The sequence below is a fragment of the Coregonus clupeaformis genome, unplaced genomic scaffold (assembly GCF_020615455.1).
Source record: "Coregonus clupeaformis isolate EN_2021a unplaced genomic scaffold, ASM2061545v1 scaf0219, whole genome shotgun sequence".
Lineage (NCBI taxonomy): Eukaryota > Metazoa > Chordata > Actinopteri > Salmoniformes > Salmonidae > Coregonus > Coregonus clupeaformis.
The window spans coordinates 38,695-57,500 of record NW_025533674.1 but is presented as its reverse complement, the minus strand read 5'-3'; the positions used below and the strand labels follow the sequence as shown (position 1 = coordinate 57,500).

General features: G+C 44.2%; 1 protein-coding gene across 5 annotated transcripts in view; it reads left to right on the top strand.

Annotated features, from left to right (window-relative positions):
• The window catches only part of LOC121555675 (syntaxin-1A), a 174,401-nt gene extending 165,772 nt beyond the window's left edge, over positions 1-8,629 (top strand). The window contains exons 9-11 of one of the 5 annotated variants that reach the window (XR_005997979.2): positions 3,383-3,493; positions 5,043-5,334; positions 5,397-7,758. Coding sequence is in view for 3 of the 5 variants with exons in the window: in XM_041869500.2 (XP_041725434.1) it covers positions 3,980-4,090; positions 7,666-7,749 (195 nt within the window). In the remaining 2 variants the exon portion in view is untranslated. Of the gene's footprint in view, positions 1-2,830; positions 2,886-3,382; positions 3,494-3,979; positions 4,091-5,042 lie in introns of those variants that run through there. The other 4 variants (XR_005997978.2, XM_041869500.2, XM_041869501.2 and 1 more) reach the window with 4 other exon arrangements.
• The last annotated feature ends 10,177 nt before the right edge of the window (positions 8,630-18,806 follow it).

The following is an 18,806-nucleotide window of genomic DNA, read 5'->3' as shown; positions in this document are numbered from 1 at the left end:
GACCCCAGCCTCACCTAGCCATGCACCCCACCACCCCCTCACTTCCCCTGGGCATAGACTGGGAAAGAGGGGCTGAGCAGCCAACAGGTCCAACAGGCAGTTTCCATGGGCATGTGGCCTCACAGTGGATGGATTGGTGGTTTATCACACATACAGCAACACTATGTCTGTCTGTTCCCAGACCAGTTACACTACATTGAAAGTATGATTTTTTTTTTCTTCGAAAAGCTGTCTCTCCAGCAAGAGCAGCACCTCATTAAATGTACACCTTACCTTTCTTACAGTTTACCTGAAGGACAGATGAAGATTCTGAGGGCAGAATACAGACAGGGCACTGTGGGAAAGTTTTAGTGGTAGATTTACATTTCAATTGTTGTCATTTAGCAGACTCTCTTATCCAGAGCGACTTACAGTAGTGAGTGCATACATTTTCAGTACTTGTCCCCCGTGGGAATCGAACCCACAACTCTGGTGTTGCAAGCGCCGTGCTCTACCAACTGAGCCATACGGTTATAGATAGTGGTAGGTAGTGGTAGGTAGTGGTAGATAGTGGTAGATAGTGGTAGATAGTGGTAGATAGTGGTAGATAGTGGTAGATAGTGGTAGATAGTGGTAGATAGTGCTGCTAGCATCAGTGTGTACTGTACAAACCAGTATGGGATCAGTCTCTATCTGTGTCTACTGGACAATTGGGGCTGAATCCCTGGGGATTAGTGTGTGTGTGTGTGTGTGTGTGTGTGTGTGTGTGTGTGTGTGTGTGTGTGTGTGTGTGTGTGTGTGTGTGTGTGTGTGTGTGTGTGTGTGTGTGTGTGTGTGTGTGTGTGTGTGTGTGTGTGTGTGTGTGTGTGTGTGTGTGTGTGTGTGTGTGTGTGTGTGTAATGAATAGTAATGAACAAGTGTGATTAAATAATTGATGAGACTACTGCTTGGCTAATTCATTAATTAACCCTGGGCTCTACATCAGTCTGGCCTATGCTTCCTGCTATTCCAGTTTTGTCCTCTTCTGTCGTCTCTCTGTCGTCTCTCTGCTTCTCCTCCCTCTGCCATCCATCCCCACCTTTCTCCTTCTTTCTGTCCTTCCTTCCTTCCTTCCTCTCTCTATCCTCTCCTTCCTTCCTTCCTCTCTCTATCCTCTCCTTCTCTCCTTCCTCTCTCTATCCTCTCCTGCCTTCCTTCCTCTCTCTATCCTCTCCTTCCTTCCTTCCTTCCTCTCTCTATCCTCTCCTTCCTTCCTCTCTCTATCCTCTCCTTCGCTCCTTCCTCTCTCTATCCTCTCCTTCTCTCCTTCCTCTCTCTATCCTCTCCTTCCTTCCTTCCTCTCTCTATCCTCTCCTTCCTTCCTTCCCTCCTTCCTCTCTCTATCCTCTCCTTCCTTCCTTCCTCTCTCTATCCTCTCCTTCCTTCCTTCCTCTATCTATCCTCTCCTTCCTTCCTTCCTCTATCTATCCTCTCCTTCCCTCCTTCCTCTCTCTATCCTCTCCTTCCTTCCTTCCTCTCTCTATCCTCTCCTTCCTTCCTTCCTCTCTCTATCCTCTCCTTCCTACCTTCCTCTCTCTATCCTCTCCTTCCCTCCTTCCTCTCTCTATCCTCTCCTTCCTTCCTTCCTCTCTCTATCCTCTCCTTCCTTCCTTCCGCTATCTATCCTCTCCTTCCCTCCTTCCTCTCTCTATCCTCTCCTTCCTTCCCTCCTTCCTCTCTCTATCCTCTCCTTCCTTCCTTCCTCTCTCTATCCTCTCCTTCCTTCCTTCCTCTCTCTATCCTCTCCTTCCCTCCTTCCTCTATCTATCCTCTCCTTCCTTCCTTCCTCTCTCTATCCTCTCCTTCCTTCCCTCCTTCCTCTGTCTATCCTCTCCTTCCCTCCTTCCTCTGTCTATCCTCTCCTTCCTTCCTTCCTCTCTCTATCCTCTCCTTCCTTCCTCTCTCTATCCTCTCCTTCCCTCCTTCCTCTATCTATCCTCTCCTTCCTTCCTTCCTTCCTTCCTTCCTTCCTTCCTTCCTTCCTTCCTTCCTTCCTTCCTTCCTTCCTTCCTTCCTTCCTTCCTCTCTCTATCCTCTCCTTCCTTCCCTCCTTCCTCTCTCTATCCTCTCCTTCCTTCCTTCCTCTCTCTATCCTCTCCTTCCCTCCTTCCTCTATCTATCCTCTCCTTCCTTCCTTCCTTCCTTCCTCTCTCTATCTTCTCCTTCCTTCCTTCCTCTCTCTATCCTCTCCTTCCTTCCTTCCTCTCTCTATCCTCTCCTTCCTTCCTTCTTTCCTCTCTCTATCCTCTCCTTCCTTCCTTCCTTCCTTCCTCTCTCTATCCTCTCCTTCCCTCCTTCCTCTCTCTATCCTCTCCTTCCCTCCTTCCTCTCTCTATCCTCTCCTTCCCTCCTTCCTCTCTCTATCCTCTCCTTCCTTCCTTCCTTCCTCTCTCTATCCTCTCCTTCCTCTCTCTATCCTCTCCTTCCTTCCCTCTCTCTATCCTCTCCTTCCCTCCTTCCTCTCTCTATCCTCTCCTTCCTTCCTTCCTTCCTCTCTCTATCCTCTCCTTCCCTCCTTCCTCTCTCTATCCTCTCCTTCCTTCCTTCCTTCCCTCTCTCTATCCTCTCCTTCCCTCCTTCCTCTCTCTATCCTCTCCTTCCTTCCTTCCTCTCTCTATCCTCTCCTTCCCTCCTTCCTCTCTCTATCCTCTCCTTCCCTCCTTCCTCTCTCTATCCTCTCCTTCCCTCCTTCCTCTCTCTATCCTCTCCTTCCCTCCTTCCTCTCTCTATCCTCTCCTTCCTTCCTTCCTTCCCTCTCTCTATCCTCTCCTTCCTTCCTTCCCTCTCTTCTCTCTTTTCTTCACCATAACAGGCTCTCTGAGCGCTGCACTGAGAGTATGAGCCTCCCACTAACCTCCCACTAAAAGGTAATTCACTCTTAATTATTCACTTGATGTGTGCAGTCAGTGTACACAGTTGGTATTCTAAGTTGAAGTTTTGTTTGGGCATTTAATTGATGAAATTTGAGATATTGAGATTGAAAAGGCTGTTAGATTACTCAAGTGGCCAAAACTTCACTATAAATAACTCAACCTGTTAAATGGGGCTGCATTAAAAACAGCTATGCAATGGAAAATGTACATTTGTGCGTGTGTGTGTGTGTGTGTGTGTGTGTGTGTGTGTGCATGTGTATGTCAGTAGATGCACATGTGTGCCTATATTCTGTAATGTGCTAGCTTTGAGTGCAATAGTACTTCATTTTTATCTATTTAATTCAATTCTAGTTACCTGTTTGACATTTTGTGTAATACAATGCAGATGTACTTTCCTCTTCAGATGTGTTTTCTGCTTTGTCCAACAGGTGGAGCTGGTGAACAACATTGAGTAGAACGTGTACAGATGTGTTTTCTGTTTTGTCCAACAGGGGGAGCTGGTGAACAACATTGAGCAGAACGTGTGTAACACGCAGGACTATGTGGAACAGGCTAGAGACAACTACAAGGCTGCCGTCAGCATGCAGAAGGGCGGCCGCAGGGTGAGACACATCAACACACAGTCTATGGACATACTCTCACACAGCCCTCTCTTTTTCCTTTTCCCTCTATACCCTCTTCCCTGTCTTTCTACGATTCCCTCCTCCTCTCTGTCCTCCTTCCTACCATGTTTCTGTCCTCCTCCTCTCTGTCCTCCTTCCTACCATGTGTCCGTCCTCCTCCTCCTCCTCCTCCTCTCTGTCCTCCTTCCTACCATGTGTCCGTCCTCCTCCTCCTCCTCCTCTCTGTCCTCCTTCCTACCATGTTTCTGTCCTCCTCCTCTCTGTCCTCCTTCCTACCATGTTTCTGTCCTCCTCCACTCTGTCCTCCTTCCTACCATGTTTCCGTCCTCCTCCTCCTCCTCTCTGTCCCCACCTGTTTCCCCATACCCTCTGTTGTGTCCCTCCCTCCCTCCCTCCCTCCCTCCCTCCCTCCCTCCCTCCCTCCCTCTGCTATGGTACCCGTTCCTCTTCTTCTCCCTCTCTCAGGGGGAGATGATAGATCGTATAGAGTACAATGTGGAGCACTCTGTGGACTATGTGGAGAGGGCTGTGTCAGACACTAAGAAGGCTGTTAAATACCAGAGTAAAGCCCGGAGGGTGAGTTTCACACACACACAGCTGGAGCTGATGGACCGTTTGGCATGGCATGCATTATAGCTCTGTCTCCAGATCAGTTTGTGATCTCTCTGTCTCTTGCTACAGTAGTTCTCTCCCTCTCTCTCTCTCACACACACACACAATCTCTGTTGTAGCATGCTTTGTGAATGTATTTTACTTTCACTGTGCCTGTTGTTGTAGTGTATCACAGAATCCTCCTCATTTTAAGTTATGTGACTGACTGACTGAATGAATTAACTTCCCTGCCTTGCCTTCAGGTGGTTTGTCATCACCCCCCAGCATATAGGCAGCTCTAGTTTGACTCGGTTTGAGGGCCCACTGCCCTCTCCTGGTTGGTAAAGGCACTGTCCCCGAAACTCCCTGATTTCAACCCAACAAATTAGCTTTTTATGTCAACATGACGTCACATAAGACAGTAATAGTCTCCTCAGAATTAGGAGCAGACATTAAGTGAGTAGCTGGAGGTTTCCCTCGCTTTTTCCTTGCACTGCTTCCATTCCTCCCATCCTCTCTCTCTCTCTCTCTCTCTCTCTCTCTCTCTCTCTCTCTCTCTCTCTCTCTCTCTCTCTCTCTCTCTCTCTCTCTCTCTCTCTCTCTCTCTCTCTCTCTCTCTCTCTCTCTCTCTCTCTCTCTCTCTCTCTCTCTCTCTCTCACTCTCCCCCTCTCCACTACTCCATCCCATCCATGTCTCTCTGTCTGTCACTCTCCCCCCTCTCCACTACTCCATTCCATCCATGTCTCTCTGTCTGTCACTCTCCCCCCTCTCCACTACTCCATTCCATCCATGTCTCTCTGTCTGTCACTCTCCCCCCTCTCCACTACTCCATTCCATCCATGTCTCTCTGTCACTCACTCTCCTCCCTCTCCACTACTCCATTCCATCCATGTCTCTCTGTCACTCACTCTCCTCCCTCTCCGTCTCCCCGTGCAGAAGATGATCCTGATAGGGGTCTGCCTTGCGGTCTCTCTGATCATCCTCATCATCTCTCTGGCTGTGGGGCTCAGTTAGGGAGCCACCGACATCCAGACCTTGGCCTGAGGGTGGGTGCCCCTCTGGGCTTGGAGAGGCCTGGTTAAGGGCCTTGTCACCTCCCTGGAGGATGGCTCAATGTCTTCCACACTCACCTAGCTCTCTGGTGGTCTGGTCTACCTTCACCCACCCTGGTTAAAAGAAGGTGTGTCAAAGACTGAAGAGCTGGAACACATAGTTACTGGGCAGACCGGTTCTGGAACACATAGTTACTGGGCAGACAGGTTCTGGAACACATAGTTACTGGGCAGACAGGTTCTGGAACACATAGTTACTGGGCAGACAGGTTCTGGAACACATAGTTACTGGGCAGACAGGTTCTGGAACACATAGTTACTGGGCAGACCGGTTCTGGAACACATAGTTACTGGGCAGACAGGTTCTGGAACACATAGTTACTGGGCAGACCGGTTCTGGAACACATAGTTACTGGGCAGACAGGTTCTGGAACACATAGTTACTGGGCAGACCGGTTCTGGAACACATAGTTACTGGGCAGACAGGTTCTGGAACACATAGTTACTGGGCAGACCGGTTCTGGAACACATAGTTACTGGGCAGACAGGTTCTGGAACACATAGTTACTGGGCAGACAGGTTCTGGAACACATAGTTACTGGGCAGACCGGTTCTGGAACACATAGTCACAGGGCAGACCGGTTCTGGAACACATAGTTACTGGGCAGACCGGTTCTGGAACACATAGTCACAAGGCAGACCGGTTCTGGAACACATAGTTACTGGGCAGACAGGTTCTGGAACACATAGTTACTGGGCAGACCGGTTCTGGAACACATAGTTACTGGGCAGACCGGTTCTGGAACACATAGTTACTGGGCAGACAGGTTCTGGAACACATAGTTACTGGGCAGACCGGTTCTGGAACACATAGTTACTGGGCAGACAGGTTCTGGAACACATAGTTACTGGGCAGACAGGTTCTGGAACACATAGTTACTGGGCAGACCGGTTCTGGAACACATAGTTACTGGGCAGACCGGTTCTGGAACACATAGTTACTGGGCAGACAGGTTCTGGAACACATAGTTACTGGGCAGACCGGTTCTGGAACACATAGTTACTGGGCAGACAGGTTCTGGAACACATAGTTACTGGGCAGACCGGTTCTGGAACACATAGTCACAGGGCAGACCGGTTCTGGAACACATAGTTACTGGGCAGACCGGTTCTGGAACACATAGTCACAGGGCAGACCGGTTCTGGAACACATAGTTACTGGGCAGACAGGTTCTGGAACACATAGTTACTGGGCAGACCGGTTCTGGAACACATAGTCACAGGGCAGACCGGTTCTGGAACACATAGTTACTGGGCAGACCGGTTCTGGAACACATAGTCACAAGGCAGACCGGTTCTGGAACACATAGTTACTGGGCAGACAGGTTCTGGAACACATAGTTACTGGGCAGACCGGTTCTGGAACACATAGTTACTGGGCAGACCGGTTCTGGAACACATAGTTACTGGGCAGACAGGTTCTGGAACACATAGTTACTGGGCAGACCGGTTCTGGAACACATAGTTACTGGGCAGACAGGTTCTGGAACACATAGTTACTGGGCAGACCGGTTCTGGAACACATAGTTACAGGGCAGACAGGTTCTGGAACACATAGTTACTGGGCAGACCGGTTCTGGAACACATAGTTACAGGGCAGACAGGTTCTGGAACACATAGTTACTGGGCAGACCGGTTCTGGAACACATAGTTACAGGGCAGACAGGTTCTGGAACACATAGTTACTGGGCAGACAGGTTCTGGAACACATAGTTACTGGGCAGACCGGTTCTGGAACACATAGTTACAGGGCAGACAGGTTCTGGAACACATAGTTACTGGGCAGACAGGTTCTGGAACACATAGTCACAGGGCAGACAGGTTCTGCTACTTCATGTTGAGGATATCCACACCCATAGAAATCCCATGAACACTACAGATAGATCTCAATAATTAGTGGTCCTTGGTAGAGCATGGCACTTGCAATGTCAGGATAGTGGGTTTGATTCCTGGGACCACCCGTACGTGAAATGGGCTGTAAGTTGCTTTGTATAAAAGTGTCTGCTAAATGTCCTGTATTATAATTGAATGATCTTTTTACCTGTTTGTGTCTGCAAGTCATCACCCTACATGTGACCCAGTCATGTTGTATGAGTGCTTCTGTGTTGTTGAAGGAGATGTTTTGCATGTTTTATAATCATGTTGATGTACTGTGCAGTGTATGAATCATTATCTATGACCACGATGATATAATCAACTACTGGCTGTACTATGTACTGTGCATGGCTTCTGTTTTCAGAGAAACCCTGTATTTAAACGAATAATAATACAGAATGTGGAAATTGCCCTAACTGACCCGTAGCACTCCAATACTGTCTGTGAGAATAATCTTAAGCGCTGTGTTCTGTTATTAATAACCCGTTGTTTAGGTGTTTATCTTTAACACATTTTTACTCTTCTCTTCACATGCTGCCTGGTATGTTTGTTTCTCTTTTTAAAATGTGCAGAAGAAAATTATGATCATTATTTGCTGTGTGATTCTGGGAATCGTCATTGCTTCTACTATTGGAGGATACCTAGGTATAGCCTGAGACATACCACCAAAGGTCATGTCAGGAGCCACGCACGCACGCATACACGCACGCACGCACACACACACACAGGTCCACAAGTGGGCCCATTTTACCTGAATACAACATCATGTGTTCCTCAGCACGAAGCTCATTGTGATCAATTATACACACACCGTGTACAGGACAAGGATTGTAATTTCCGCATGAGTTCCTTTTTTTTTTGTGTGTAAATGTGTGTTTCTGTAAAGTATTTATCTGAGTGTTGAGTATTGTCAAAGATTTTGAAATGTTTCCAAAATGTATTTTTGAATAGGGATGTAAGAAACTAATGCTATACATACTAACACATTCCAAACTTCCAAATGTTGTGTTGACTCAGTTTTGAAACGCTGAATGTATTGTAACAACCCCACCACGTTGCAGTCTTTTCCTGACACGGTTGTTTCGATAACCAATGAATGGTTATAACCCAGGATCTGACGTCTGCTGAAAAGTCAGGAGTGTTTATTTTTTACTGTAATTCCTTAATCAGATATTACCGTAATCTTGTTGTCAGTAGGGTTTCTTTTTTACCATAATTTCTTCATTAGTTATTACTGTAATCGTGTTGTGTGACACAGACATAGACGCAGAAAGAAACATATCTCAGCGCTGCAGAGACTGACACAGGACTAGTAAAGGCCCAGTGCACTACTTTTGTCCCCAAAATATTTGTTACAAATTGTTGTATTATAATAATTTGTTGTTGTTATTATTGTGATTTTTCAGGGGGTGCTGCAGAACCCTCAGCATCCCTATTTCCCGCGGCTAGTGACTGACAGTATACTATACATATTACACATTTTATATCATATATAATATAATCATATATAATATTAATATAATATTGTCATATATAATATAATACATCATATTATGTCATATGTAATATGTAATATAATCACAATACATTCATATAATAGTATGTCATATGTCATATAATCTTATAATATAATCATATTTAATATTAATGTAATATTATGTAATATGTAACATTATATTATGTGTGATAATGATGAGGCCAGTAAACTTGGACATTCTGCTCTTCTGGCCTCCATAGACCCTAACTCATAACACTGGCCTCTATAGACCCTAACTCATAATACTGGCCTCTATAGACCCTAACTCATAACACTGGCCTCTATAGACCCTAACTCATAACACTGGCCTCTATAGACCCTAACTCATAACACTGGCCTCTATAGACCCTTAACTCATAACACTGGCCTCTATAGACCCTAACTCATAACACTGGCCTCCATAGACCCTAACGCATAACACTGGCCTCTATAGACCCTAACTCATAACACTGGCCTCTATAGACCCTAACTCATAACACTGGCCTCTATAGACCCTTAACTCATAACACTGGCCTCTATAGACCCTTAACTCATAACACTGGCCTCCATAGACCCTAACTCATAACACTGGCCTCTATAGACCCTAACTCATAACACTGGCCTCTATAGACCCTTAACTCATAACACTGGCCTCTATAGACCCTTAACTCATAACACTGGCCTCCATAGACCCTAACTCATAACACTGGCCTCTATAGACCCTTAACTCATAACACTGGCCTCTATAGACCCTTAACTCATAACACTGGCCTCTATAGACCCTTAACTCATAACACTAGCATGGTTTATTTCAAGATACGGTGACGTTGTGTTCTGTGGAAAACCAATGAAGAAAACTATATGGATGTAGGTTTGGTTGTTGTTCGTGAGATCGCCCCATGCAGAGCCTGGCAAGGAGTCAGTATTATTGCATTTGTTATTTTGCTATGTCACATCCTATTCTGGAAGGTCAAGACCCTCATTTTAACAATCAACATCACAGTATCCCATAATGCCTTACCTACTGTACAATACTGCCTGCTGAATTCCAGTGTTTGTGTGAGTGAGAGAGAGAGAGAGAGAGAGAGCATTTGAATGTCTGAAACCAATGTTTTTTGTGATTTGACTGAGGAATAGCATCTACCACTGCCAATGATTGTAAAATGCTGTTGAAAATGGAGTCTAGACGGTTGCTCTCTATTTTGTTCTGCTTCTGTGAACCCTGTTATTTTAGGTTCCTGTTGAACTGCATTTTAGCTTTTAACAAACAAGGCTGGGATTCATTCAAACCCACCATAGCAATGTTTTATGCAATGTCTTTATTTACAGTATTAATCTTGTGTACACACACTTCTAATTCTGAAAAGTGAAAGCGTACCTGTGAGGGGGGTCGCCCTGGTAGTAGTTGTAGGTTTTTATACAGTACCCAAGACCAGTCTGTGAGTTTATTTGACCATTTGAAAAAAAGGTTACTGTGTAAATACTGCAATGTGGGTTTGATTGAATTGAGTCCCAAGTATTTTCTCCTACCTTGCTACTCAGTTCTGTTCGGTTGGTCTGTGAGGGAGTTGCTAGCTGAATCTGGTGAATCATGCACAAACAAACCACAACCATGATGCCTACTCAACGTGTTGCCTTTGTGTTGTGATGCTATGTTTTGCTTTTGTTATTAAGTAAAGTTTGTCTGTAAGTTTGATGCCTCTCTTTTTCCTTAGTCTTAGGCCCATTGCACATGCCCACTCACCACCTGTCCACCAGACAGATGTCAGATCAGCATTTTATTGATATTTGATACAGTTGTCAGTGGCCGTAACTAACAAAGGATCATGGACGATGTAGTCTTTTTCATCCTGCCTGAGAGAGTCAACCGGGAGCCTCCTCGTAGCCTGCCGGCCTGTGATTGGTCTGTGTCAGCAGCATGTTGTCCTGTGTGGCGACAAATGTTGTAGTCAGAATGTATCACTATTTAATTAAATATCTCGATTTGTAGCAAACTAAAATAATTCACTGTGGGGATCGAACATGATCATGATAAACTAATTTTAGAGCCCAAAACGGCCGTCTAAAAAAATTATTGTTTGGCCGTTAGCTTGCTACGCATTAGCCGATCAGCAGAGCTCTTGACTTCCCGCTCCAGACCGGACCCTGGGGGCCTGTACCTAACTAGCTGTACCTAACTAGCTGTACCTAACTAGCTGTACCTAACTAGCTAGCTAAGCATGGATGCCAAAAGACGAAGCTAGCTCGACTCGGGAGCTCATGGACACACAGGCTACAGTAGCCAACTGGTCATGACATGATTACACCATGGGCAACAATGACTCACGACTAGTTCGTTTTCAGACAAATATGTTCAACTCATAATAATTTTATCCACTGACCACTGCATTTAGGAGGAGGATAGATAAATTACTGAATTGTAGCTAGCTAGCTCACTGGCCAGGCAGTAGCCACTACTAACCAACCAATCAGAGGCTAGTAGTGGCAATTCTTTGTTACATTTGGGTTAACTTCAAAATAACAAGTAGTGGACTTTCATTTTACGCCAAAATGTAATTGGTGATCAAGCTAAAGCTAGGCTTTCCAAGTCGTTCGGCGCTCAGTGTTCATGCCGGCAAGCTAGCTAAACAGATGGCTCTGCAGCGCATCTGTGTGACGTCACGCACCCAAGAAGGCTCAACCAATCACCTGACGGGTTCTTTGTCGTAACTCATGAATATTAATGACTTTGCCTCCGGGTAGTAATAATAATAATAATAATATGCCATTTAGCAGACGCTTTTATCCAAAGCGACTTACAGTCATGTGTGCATAAATTTTTACGTATGGGTATGCTACGAATGGGTATGCTACGAAAGGAAATTTCACCAACAGTAAGGGGGCCCACTAGAGGCCACACTTCTGTCGCTTATTGGTAGGGCCGGCCCTGATTGTGTCATCTGTACAATACAGTACAATGACCATAAAGATGTGTGATACAATAAATTATGTATTCCTTGCAAACCAAAATGAGCTGTTAGGAGGTCCATGGAACATCATGAAATGGTCGTCAGGATGTTGTGTCATGGTCCCGTGGAGGTTTTTGTCTAATTCCCGGTTTGTTCTGGGGACATCTCCGAGGACATTTATAGGACGTTCTTAGAACGTTCTGTAATGGTCCCGTGGAGGTTTTTGTCTAGTTCCCGGCTTGTTCCTGGACGTCATTGAGGACCAGGTCAGGATGCTTATCGGACGTTCTCAGTACATTCAGTGTATCAGTCATTATGACGTCATCTGATGGTCCCAGAGAAGCAATAAATGAAAAAACGTTATACCTACCTACTTGGGTATGCGCATTTCATTACACATCATCACTCCTAGTTACCGTTGCCGAGCCCATCAAGGCCGTGATTGGTGAACCATTGAGCCATTCACAGCTCTTTGTCTGTTAGCAAGGATTGGGACACCCACACACACAAACAGCGCTTTTAACATACAGTACATATGTACTTTAACATACAGTACTTTTCACAAACAGTACAACGTACATATTTGACACTCTTTGACATACATGATTACATTGTGCATGTTCATTTATACAGTAGTTATTATTCAACATGTCCTCACCTGGGATTTGAACTCACAACCTCTTAGGGCTCATGGTGTAACCGTGGCAGTCAGTTTTACCGTTACATCCTATACATAATATTCTGAGTGTGAGTAGCAAAGCAAAGGGTCTGGTTTCCAAAAACATATCTATTTTTTAATGACGACCTGTTATAAACCTCTTCTAGACAAAGGTCCCCCAGAGAACAATCCGTTGGAACTATCACATAATGTCCTGATTACAGAAAAAAAGTATGTCTTGGGAAGGTTCAAAAAAATTATTAAAGGACAATTCCGCCACTTTATAACCAGTTATTATGCTGTTAGTATATATGCACTACTGTAAGATTTGATACAAATTGTATGTTTTATTGTTTTCATTAATCATACTGCACGATTCCTTGTTTAGAACTATAAGCCAGATATTTCAACCGATGTATAAATGTGAAGCATCCGGTTGGCGTTTCCACTCACTACCAAATATGGTGATGAAAGGAAGCCCAGTGTGCCGGCAGTGGGAGAAGATGGAGCGAGATGGACTTTGGCCAACATTCTGCAAATGTTCTAATCGATGAAACATTTGATCTCCATATCTGTTTCTGTTTTAAAAAACTAGAATCTGTAACAAACAGAGTAGGCTGCGTTTTGTAGACTTTACCCTTTCTAAACGTTTCAAAACAATTGCGTTGTTTAGAAGGAGTGCAAGGGCGAATTTAGTTATTTCACTCATGCCAGCCTCCTTGCTTGTTCTGCCCACTATGATTAATTTGCTCCCATTTGAAACGACAAGCTCTGGTCTATCTTGGTTTAGTTATACAAATCTTTGCTTCTGTATTGCCCTCATCTACAGCATACTACGATTCCCAGGGTGCATTTTGCCTCCCATGCAATGCTCTGCCTAGTTAGCCTGCAGTTAGCTTAGCTGGCTAACAAGCTCAGCGAAGCTTAGTCTAGATATATTGCTTTGGACACACCTACTAATTCAAGTGTTTTTCTTTATTTTTACTATTTTCTACATTGTAGAAGAATAGTGAAGACATCAAAACTATGAAATAACACATGGTATCATGTAGTAACCAAAAAAAGTGTTAAACAAATCAAAATATATTTTCTATTTTCTATTCTTCAAAGTAGCCACCCTTTGCCTTGATGACAGCTTTGCACACTCTTGGCATTCTCTCAACCAGCTTCACCAGGAATGCTTTTCCAACAGTCTTGAAGGAGTTCCCACATGCTAAGCACTTGTTGGCTGCTTTTCCTTCACTCTGCGGTCCAACTCATCCCAAACCATCTCAATTGGGTTGAGGTCGGGTGATTGTGGAGGCCAGGTCATCTGATGCAGCACTCCATCACTCTCCTACGTGGTCAAATAGCCTTTACACAGCCTGGAGGTGTGTTGGGTCATTGTCCTGTTGAAAAACAAATGATAGTCCCACTAAGCCCAAACCAGATGTGATGGCGTATCGCTGCAGAATGCTGTGGTAGCCATGCTGGTTAAGTGTGCCTTAAATCACTGACAGTGTCACCAGCAAAGCACCCCCACACCATCACACCACCTCCTCCATGCTTCACGGTGAGAACCACACATGCAGAGATTCATCCGTTCACCTACTCTGTGTCTCACAAAGACATGGCGGTTGGGTAAATCTCAAATTTGGACTCATCGGACCAAAGGACAGTTTTCCACCGGTCTAATGTCCATTGCTCGTGTTTCTTGGCCCAAGCAAGTCTCTTCTTCTTATTGGTGTCCTTTAGTAGTGGTTTCTTTGCAGCAATTCGACCATGAAGGCCTGATTCACACAGTCTCCTCTGAACAGTTGATGTTGAGATGTGTCTGTTACTTGAACTCTGTGAAGCATTTATTTGGGCTGCAATATATGAGGCTGGTAACTCTAATGAACTTATCCTCTGCAGCAGAAGTAACTCTGGGTCTTCCTTTCCTGTGGCGGTCCTCATGAGAGCTAGTTTCATCATAGCACTTGATCGTTTTTGCGACTGCTCTTGAAGAAAGTTCTTGAAATGTTCTGGATTGAGTGACCTTCATGTCTTAAAGTAATGATGGACTGTCATTTCTCTTTGCTTATTTGAGCTGTTCTTGCCATAATATGGACTTGGTCTTTTACCAAATGGGGCTATCTTCTGTATACCACCCCTACCTTGTCACAGCACAACTGATTGGCTCAAACGAAGAAGGAAAGAAGGAAATATATTCTAGTTGTATCTAGTTAGCAGGCTAGCCTGACTGCTACATCTGATACAGTTGAAGTCGGAAGTTTACATACACTTAGGTTGGAGTCATTAAAACTCGTTTTTCAACCACTCCACAAATTTCTTGTTTACAAACTATAGTTTTGGCAAGTCGGTTAGGACATTTAACTTTGTGCATGACAAAAGTAATCTTTCCAACAATTGTTTACAGACAGATTATTTCACTTATAATTCACTGTATCACAATTCCAGTGGGTCAGAAGCTTACATACACTAAGTTGACTGTGCCTTTAAACAGCTTGGAAAATTCCATAAAATGATGTCATGGCTTTAGAAGCTTCTGATAGGCTAATTGACATCATTTGAGTCAATTGGAGGTGTACCTGTGGATGTATTTCAAGGCCTACCTCAAACTCAGTGCCTCTTTGCTTGACATCATGGGAAAATCAAAAGAAATCAGCCAAGACCTCAGAAAAAAATGTGTAGACCTCCACAAGTCTGGTACATCCTTGGGAGCAAATTCCAAACGCCTGAAGGTACCACGTTCATCTGTACAAACAATAGTACGCAAGTATAAACACCATGGGACCACACAGCCGTCATACCGCTCAGGAAGGAGACGTGTTCTGTCTCCTAGAGATGAAAGTACTTTGATGCGAAAAGTGCAAATCAATCCCAGAACAACAGCAAAGGACCTTGTGAAGATGCTGGAGGAAACAGGTACAAAAGTATCTATAGCCACAGTAAAACGAGTCCTATATTGACATAACCTGAAATACACAAGGACAAAGATCATACTTTTTGGAGAAATGTCCTCTGGTCTGATGAAACAAAAATAGAACTGTTTGGCCATAATGACCATTGTTATGTTTGGAGGAAAAAGGGGGACGCTTGCAAGCCGAAGAATACATTTACATTTTACATTTTAGTCATTTAGCAGACGCTCTTATCCAGAGCGACTTACAGCTAGTGAGTGCATACATTTTCATACTTTTTCACACCATCCCAACCGTGAAGCACAGGGGTGGCAGCATCATGCTGTGGGGGTGCTTTGCTGCAGGAGGGACTGGTGCACTTCACAAAATAGATGGCATCATGAGGAAGGAAAATTACGTGAATATATTGAAGGAACATCTCAAGACATCAGTCAGGAAGTTAAAGCTTGGTCGCAAATGGATCTTCCAAATGGACAATGACCCCAAGCATACTTCCAAAGTTGTGGTAAAAGGACAACAAAGTCAAGGTATTGGAGTGGCCATCACAAATCCCTGACCTCAATCCTGTAGAAAATGTGTGGGCAGAACTGAAAAAGAGTGTGCGAGCAAGGAGGCCTACAAACCTGACTCAGTTATACCAGCTATATCAGGAGGAATTGACCAAAATTCACCCAACTTATTGTGGGAAGCTTGTGGAAGGCTACCCAAAATGTTTGACCCAAGTTAAACTATTTAAAGGCAATGCTACCAAATACTAATTGAGTGTATGTAAACTTCTGACCCACTGGGAATGTGATGAAAGAAATAAAAGCTGAAAGAAATCATTCTCTCTACTATTATTCTGACATTTCACATTCTTAAAATAAAGTGGTGATCCTAACTGACCTAAGACATTGAATTTTTACTAGGATTAAATGTCAGGAATTGTGAAAAACTGAGTTTAAATGTATTTGGCTAAGGTGTATGTAAACTTCCGACTTCAACTGTACATACATACATATACATATCCTTAAAAATAAAAAGATTCCCCTTTATTACTTTCCAACCCCACCTTCCCTAATTGGAGTAAACTAGTGACCAACAACGCTTAGGCCTCTACTTCCAGCTTATACTTACTATATACATTTTATGGACACAGTCAATTTTACAATAATTATATTTTGTTTGTTTTTCTCCTGAACTTCTTCTACTCTCAACCTCTCCGATCATTTTCATGATGTCCATCCGGTTTGCTTCTATTTCTGCGGTCCCGTTCTGTGAGCTCGTGTGGCCTACCACTTCGCAGCTGAGCCGTTGTTGCTCCTAGACGTTTCCACTTCACAATAACAGCACTTACAGCTGACCGGGGCAGCTCTAGCAGGGCAGAAATTTGACGAACTGACTTGTTGGAAAGGTGGCATGCTATGAAGGGGCCACGTTGAAAGTCACTGAGCTCTTCAATACGGGCCATTCTACTGCCAATGTTTGTCAATGGAGATTGCATGACTACGTGCTCAATTTTATACACCTGTCAGCAATGGGTGGGGCTGAAATAGCCGAATCCACTAATTTGAAGGGTGTCCACATTACTTATTTTTTTGTACTATTTTATTCACTTAATTACTTTTCTATTGCTGTTCCAGTGTCGACGTGAACCTGCAAGTCAGCATTTCATGGCACTGTTCTCCACCTACAGTGGGGAAAAAAAGTATTTAGTCAGCCACCAATTGTGCAAGTTCTCCCACTTAAAAAGATGAGAGAGGCCTGTAATTTTCATCATAGGTACACGTCAACTATGACAGACAAAATGAGAAAAAAAAATCCAGAAAATCACATTGTAGGATTTTTAATGAATTTATTTGCAAATTATGGTGGAAAATAAGTATTTGGTCAATAACAAAAGTTTCTCAATACTTTGTTATATACCCTTTGTTGGCAATGACACAGGTCAAACGTTTTTTGTAAGTCTTTACAAGGTTTTCACATACTGTTGCTGGTATTTTGGCCCATTCCTCCATGCAGATCTCCTCTAGAGCAGTGATGTTTTGGGGCTGTCGCTGGGCAACACGGACTTTCAACTCCCTCCAAAGATTTTCTATGGGGTTGAGATCTGGAGACTGGCTAGGCCACTCCAGGACCTTGAAATGCTTCTTACGAAGCCACTCCTTCGTTGCCCGGGCGGTGTGTTTGGGATCATTGTCATGCTGAAAGACCCAGCCACGTTTCATCTTCAATGCCCTTGCTGATGGAAGGAGGTTTTCACTCAAAATCTCACGATACATGGCCCCATTCATTCTTTCCTTTACACGGATCAGTCGTCCTGGTCCCATTGCAGAAAAACAGCCCCAAAGCATGATGTTTCCACCCCCATGCTTCACAGTAGGTATGGTGTTCTTTGGATGCAACTCAGCATTCTTTGTCCTCCAAACACGACGAGTTGAGTTTTTACCAAAAAGTTATATTTTGGTTTCATCTGACCATATGACTTTCTCCCAATCCTCTTCTGGATCATCCAAATGCACTCTAGCAAACTTCAGACGGGCCTGGACATGTACTGGCTTAAGCAGGGGGACACGTCTGGCACTGCAGGATTTGAGTCCCTGGCGGCGTAGTGTGTTACTGATGGTAGGCTTTGTTACTTTGGTCCCAGCTCTCTGCAGGTCATTCACTAGGTCCCCCCCGTGTGGTTCTGGGATTTTTGCTCACCGTTCTTGTGATCATTTTGACCCCACGGGGTGAGATCTTGCGTGGAGCCCCAGATCGAGGGAGATTATCAGTGGTCTTGTATGTCTTCCATTTCCTAATAATTGCTCCCACAGTTGATTTCTTCAAACCAAGCTGCTTACCTATTGCAGATTCAGTCTTCCCAGCCTGGTGCAGGTCTACAATTTTGTTTCTGGTGTCCTTTGACAGCTCTTTGGTCTTGGCCATAGTGGAGTTTGGAGTGTGACTGTTTGAGGTTGTGGACAGGTGTCTTTTATACTGATAACAAGTTCAAACAGGTGCCATTAATACAGGTAACAAGTGGAGGACAGAGGAGCCTCTTAAAGAAGATGTTACAGGTCTGTGAGAGCCAGAAATCTTGCTTGTTTGTAGGTGACCAAATACTTATTTTCCACCATAATTTGCAAATAAATTCATAAAAAATCCTACAATGTGATTTTCTGGAATTTTTTTTCTCAATTTGTCTGTCATAGTTGACGTGTACCTATGATGAAAATTACAGGCCTCTCTCATCTTTTTAAGTGGGAGAACTTGCACAATTGGTGGCTGACTAAATACTTTTTTTCCCCACTGTATATCATGTGATTTATAAACAGACTAGAACTTGAACTTCTGGGCCATTGTGTACTCTCTTATGACCACATTGGGTCATGAGAAAGGCCAACAGGGTATTGTTGGGAGTTGAAATGAGGCCAACAAAGGTGTCATTTACATTCAACACTCACTCCATGAAACATCATATCAGCCCAAGGGAACCTGTATTTTAAGGAGACACTGATAAAAGAAATAGGCCATTGTCTCTGCGTGACACCCTCAACACATTGTAATCATTTGAATACGCAGAGCAACATTGACCTTGTTTCTGTCCAATCCCAAGAAGGAGCCCTGGCTAAAAAGAGCACCTGTATCGGAGCGGGACAGTCAAGATATGAACACAGCAAGGAACGCAAAAATGAAACTTCTCTGCTTTTTCCTTTTGGCCATG